The sequence below is a fragment of the Hyalella azteca genome, unplaced genomic scaffold, assembly GCF_000764305.2.
Source record: "Hyalella azteca isolate HAZT.00-mixed unplaced genomic scaffold, Hazt_2.0.2 contig12893, whole genome shotgun sequence".
In the NCBI taxonomy this organism is placed as follows: domain Eukaryota; kingdom Metazoa; phylum Arthropoda; class Malacostraca; order Amphipoda; family Hyalellidae; genus Hyalella; species Hyalella azteca.
Genome location: NW_025942835.1, coordinates 30,112 through 36,035, shown reverse-complemented (window position 1 = coordinate 36,035; position 5,924 = coordinate 30,112). Strand labels below are relative to the sequence as shown.

At 45.0% G+C, this 5,924-nt stretch overlaps 1 protein-coding gene across 1 annotated transcript in view; it reads right to left on the bottom strand.

Moving 5' to 3' along the window:
* Window positions 1-5,110: 5,110 nt before the first annotated feature.
* LOC125178797 overlaps window positions 5,111-5,924 on the bottom strand; it is a 9,537-nt gene continuing 8,723 nt past the window's right edge. The window contains exon 9 of the mRNA XM_047883444.1: window positions 5,111-5,118. Within this exon, the coding sequence (XP_047739400.1) occupies window positions 5,111-5,118 (8 nt within the window). The remainder of the gene's footprint in view (window positions 5,119-5,924) is intronic.

Below are 5,924 nucleotides of genomic sequence, written 5' to 3'. Positions count from 1 at the left end.
GCAGAGTGACCTACCGCTCAAGTAGGCGACCCTGTTCTGCTCTAAATCGGCGCTGTGCTGCTGCAGGAGGAGGAGGGCCACGGCCGAGCAGAGTGACCTACCGCTCAAGTAGGCGACCCTGTTCTGCTCTAAATCGGCGCTGTGCTGCTGCAGGAGGAGGAGGGCCACGGTCGGCCGCTGCTGGCAGAGGCCGGCGATGTGCTGGAAATATCGCGCGATCTGCAGCCGCTGGTGGTACGCTGGCATGTTACCGGTGCTGTTGAAGCGCCTGCGGTAAAAAGTGGGTCAATGAAATCATAAGTGAGTCAGTGAAGTGAAAAGTGGGTTAGTGAAGTGAAAAGTGGATAAGTGAAGTGAAAAGTAGGTTGGTCAACCGAAATGTGGGTTGAAATGAAAAGTGGGTTAGAGAAATAAAAATAGTGAAATGACAAGTGGGTCAGTGAAGTAAAGAAGTGGGTCAGTGAAATGAAAAATATGGTCGGTCGTTGATTTAAGAAAATATAGGTCCGACGTGCTCAGAGTGGCACAACGGACAACATGAACTCTGTGCAGTGCAGTACCTTAAGACCTTATGATGAGTTTAGGACTTCCTAGTCCACGGTCAAGCTGATGCGCCGCCTTCGTCGTCCTCCGTCTCCAAGTCGTCGCTAGGCTGGTCACCCCGCCCTCGGGTCCCGGATGTAACGTTGGACGTGTTCCATCTATTAGCACTCCTTTGGGCCAGCTGATGCAAGATGCTGTTGCTTGTCACTTGCTGAGGGTAGTTTCACATTACTGGGCAATCCGGGATCTTCTTCAGAAACTTATCCAGTCGTCTCTTGAAAGTCGCAAGGGCAAACTCCTCTCTCAGCACCTTTGGTAAGGCGTTAAACAGCCTCGGTCTTGCCACCTCACGGAAAGTCTATACTCTGGCCGTGGCTCGGTTATTGAATGGGGGAATCCTGCACAGTCTCTCCCCCCCTTTCGTTGTAACAAGTCACAATTCTGGATGTCTCATATTCAAAGTTGGGAGCCAGTCCGTTTATCATCTTCCAAGTGTATAGTAAAATATACCTCTCTCATTTCCTCTCCAGTGGGTACAGTCCCAGGTGTTTCAGCCTTTCCCAGTAATTCAGGTTCAGCTCCCTCATGCCGCTGATCCTGTACGAACGTGAAGGTACGCCGCACTGCCTCCAGTTTCCGCACCGCACCCGCCTTGAGTGGCGCCCAAAGCTGACAGCAATACTCAAGGTTGGGGAGCACGAGGGCTCTGAAGAGTGCAATCATTTGTGCTGCTTCTCTTGTTCTCACCTCCTGCTCCAGCTGAGGTAGAGGCGGGCCAGTGCAGTGCAGTGCAGTGCAGTGCTCCCCTCCTGCTCCAGCTGAGGTAGAGGCGGGCCAGTGCAGTGCAGTGCAGTGCAGTACTCACTTCCGGCTCCAGCTGCAGGTAGAGGCGGGCCAGTGCAGTGCAGTGCAGTGCCACTACCGCGCAGTGGGCGTCGTGCCGTTCCCACTGCACACTCGCTCGTCGTAGCTGTCAAATAAATGGGTCAAAGCGACTCATTTCTATGATGCAGCACAAAAGTTTCTCATTAAATATTTGCGAAAATTTTTGACCATTTAACGTTAACCCTATTCATATTATAGGAAGAGTAGAGTCGTAAAGAAAGACACTTGATAGACTCGAACCAAACTAATACATTTCGAAATAAATTCAAATTCTGCATATGACCAAATAACGCAACCTAACTTCTTCAAGAGGCCAAAGAACCCAACAGGTACGACTAGTGTACGTTCAGTAAATGGGGCATGTTGTTTAATTATTGACACACTTCTTTAGTAACAAACCGAACCGAGAGAAGACTTAGCAATGATAAGCAAAGTGGGTCAGGATGACCCACACAAAGGTTGAAAGAGCAACGGTGATGGACTAATCAAGTCCCGCTCGTCTAGAACTAACGTAGAATTCGTTGATTTGAATTTGCAAGATCGCACAATTCTTCAGATGACTTTGGTTGAACGTCATCTGAAGAATATTGTTCGATCCTGAAAATTTTATCAATGAATTCTCTGGTCATTTAAACCATCCATGTTTGAACAAGCTTATTCTGCTATCTTATATTAATTTCTGCATCAAAGAGAATGGTGAACATTTGCACACGTTCATTCTATACAGTTCAGAGAAAACGGTGATGAAGCGAACCTGCCTTTTGATTCACAAAACAGGTGAAAAACAGCTGGATCAGCGTTCAAGTGGCCTACAAATTACAAAAAAGTGAAGAGCGGTCTGACGATCGTTTCAATTACCGGCTGTTTGCTGTGAGATCGAACCAGGCTGACGTTATGTTCACGTATGGCCAGCATTCCAAATAATTTGAAAACCGGAATCACGGAGAAATTTCTAGGTGAGCGACCAGCTAATAAAACGCCAGCTTCACCGTTTTTTCGTCGTTTTATCATATGGTGATACGTTATTTTCACGGCGAGGTTTTCGGCGCGGAAACCCGCTTGCGCATCTCACACATTCGCACGACGTACCTCAGCCCCCGCCTCGTTCTCGTCCTTGGAGAAGAGGTTGCCGAGGGACCGCAGCACGTCAAAGATTCCTGCCGCTTCGTCAATCTGCGGAAAAAAATATGCGCCATAGAAGAGAAAAGAATAGCGGTGTCAGCGTTCAATAAGCTATTAGGACTGTCGTCGATTCTTAACATCGCTGATTATTTACAGCTTTTTGCGGTCTCGAACACGCAACTCACGACTCCAATTTCACTGTTCTTAACAGCCCGGCCTCCTCGACTATCGCAGGTAGCTGGGATCGAACCCGTACCTCTCTGCACCAAGCCTGGTACTCTGAACTGTAACCACTTTGAAAATGTCTCCGTAATGTTGGAATGTCTTCGAGAAACGTTTTTTAATACTAAACGGCAGCGTTTCAGTCCACATATATGGTGTGTCACTATTTTGACAAATTGAACTTGTTTTCCTGGGTGTAGGAATGGAGTCATTAGATCAGATGCGTTCTTTAATAATCAACAGTTCCTACCCGAAAAATTATGATCCTGAACTCTATCCCAGAGTACGTTTATCTTAGTACAAATCGTGACGCTTTCTTTCACACGTTTTGCATTAACAAGCGCAGCCACATTGCGGGTTACCTCTTCATCTTTGCCCCAGCCTCTCAGCATTGCTATCCTGGAAAAAAGTCTGAGATCATTTTGAAATTTTCTGATTTAAGAATCGTAATTGAATATTAAAAACGTAAAAGCCCATTCCTGAATCTTCCCATATAGCAGCATCTAACAACATTATTTCTTACAACACGAATATCGCGTCCAAATATCATTATTGATAGATGGAAGGAACTCCCTAAGAAAATTTAGATGCGGGTCCGACTCTGTGATAGGTGGTACCTATCCCAAGTAAGACAACCAAGAAAGTCAGGTCCCTACCTATCCCAAGTCAGACAGCTACGAGAGTCTGGTCGCTACCTATCCCAAGTCAGACAGCTACGAGAGTCTGGTTTCTACCTATCCCAAGTCAGACAGCTACGAGAGTCTAGTCTCTACCTATCCCAAGTCAGACAGCTACGAGAGTCTAGTCCCAACCTATCCCAAGTCAGACAGCTACGAGAGTTTGGTCCCTACCTATCCCAAGTCAGACAGCTACGAGAGTCTAGCCCGTACTCTGGTGGCCACTGGGTGGTACGTATAGGGTTCCGGGAAAGCTCTGGCAGTGCCTATATACCAAAGTGTTAAAGAATAACTCTCCTCTTCCTAGGTAGTGGTATGAAAGGAGAAGCTATTGGATTTATCCGTAACTTACTTTCAATCCCGGCTTCAATTAGTCGCTAAATACACAGAGCACACAGGAAAACTCAGAATTGTCGGTAATAATGCTCATGGGAAATAATTTTCACTCACTACCAATAAATGAATGGAAGAAGAGTCAACAATCAACTAATAGTAAACGGATTAATAAGTGTAACGAAATTTTGGTTTTCTGGAAAGCTGCTATATCGCTATTTACCATAGCATGGGAAAATGGTGTGAATCGGTATAGGCTTTCCACTCTTTGTAACCTCATTGCAAAGCATTTACAACCACAGAGAACATACCAACTTACAGTTGCGTACATGTCCTGTTTGTATAGCAATGCAAGCGACAACGGTTATACAGTTGAGAGATGACGAGACACCACTATATTAAATGTAGAGAAGTTCAGCCTTTTGGCAGCTTGCAGGCTCGGTAGACTTGGCCAAGCGCACTCTAGTCTCACTATCAGGACACTCTTGTCCTACTCTCTGGCGTCTATAAAGTCGGCGAGGAGATTCAGAGAAGAATACGATTTCGGTCTGGTGGCCAAGCAAACCCAAAATAAAGTTAAACCCATTGTAGCGACTCTTGGACAGAAGTCTAGTCGGTACCCAAATTTTGTTAGTGCAATTGAGGTACCTGCTGCTGTACTACTTGACCCATCCCCTGACTCACTTGTATTTCAAGGCCCTGGCGGTCACCAGGCGCTGCAGCACCACCATGTCGCGCACCACGTCCAGCGGGACGTGGTTGCCCACCACCTGCCCCACCACCTGCCCCACCACCTGCCCCACCACCTGCCCCACCAGCGCCACCTGCAGCAGCTGGGGCTCAGCAGCGATGGCGTCGAGCGACGTGACGACGCGAGGATAACTGAAGAGATGAGGAGGGACCCGCACCTCATCACCTCGAGAGGGGCAAGAGATAAATGATGGTGAGGAACCCGCACCTCATCACCTCGAGATCAGGGGCAAGAGATAAATGATTTTGTGAGTCAAGATGACCCACAAAAGTGAGGAAATGATAAATTTCTCCATGATAATTTCTTAAATAACACCGTTAAATAATCTTCTATAACAATACGAAGGAAAACCAAATATTTTTTTATTGCGTGCAGTGCGGTTGCCCTCCGTCCTGCTGTGCGGCGGGCGGCTCTCTCTGTTATACCCTAACAAAATTCAGAGTCGCCCCAGCTTCTGGGGCGGGGGTCGCCCAGTCCCTAACAAAATTCAGAGTCGCCCCAGCTTCTGGGGCGGGGGTCGCCCAGTCCCTAACAAAATTTAGAGTCGCCCCAGCTTCTGGTACTCCAAATCAGAAGCTCACGCGTCTGTAAATTTTCACTAGACATAAGAACTACAATTTTGTGCCGCCTGCTTATCAGTGCCTTCAGAAATCTTCATACTCAGCGGTCGTTAAGTACTTTTAAAACTTTTTATGAACCTGGAGCCATGCTTTCAAAACTCGCTAAGTGAACGTAAGTACTTACGCTCTATTTTCTTGTCTATAATTGGTGGATTTTGCTTGAGAGGCCGTCAATGATTGGCTGATGAACTTACGATCTCTCAACTTTTTTTGAAAGTATAGGCCCGGGAATGTCATGTCATTATAGTTTTATTTGGTTTGCAATGCCTATGCTTATTTTGCTCCTGCGCGAAGTTGGAGTTTTAAGAAAGTATAAGGTCAAGCTAATTTATATCGAAGGATTACAAGGATATACGCCATTATTATAAGGATGTAGGCAAGGATTAGAAGGAAACAATTTACAGATTGAAAATCTTAAATTAATTCAAGAGGAATTTAGAAATTTACATTAGAAAAATTATTAGCCAAAATATTAGGAAATATTATATAGTAGAGAAATTATAAATTAACATTTTCTGGGAATTTATTATTAGCCTAATTAAGATATAAAATCAACATAAAATCAACATAAAATCAACATCAAATCACCATCAAATAAACATCAAATCAACATCAAATAAACATAAAATCAACATAAAATCAACATCAAATCAACATCAAATCAACATCAAATCAACATCAAATCAACATCAAATCAACGTCAAATCAACATCAAATCAACATCAAATCAACATCAAATCAACATCAAATCAACATCAAATCAACATCAAA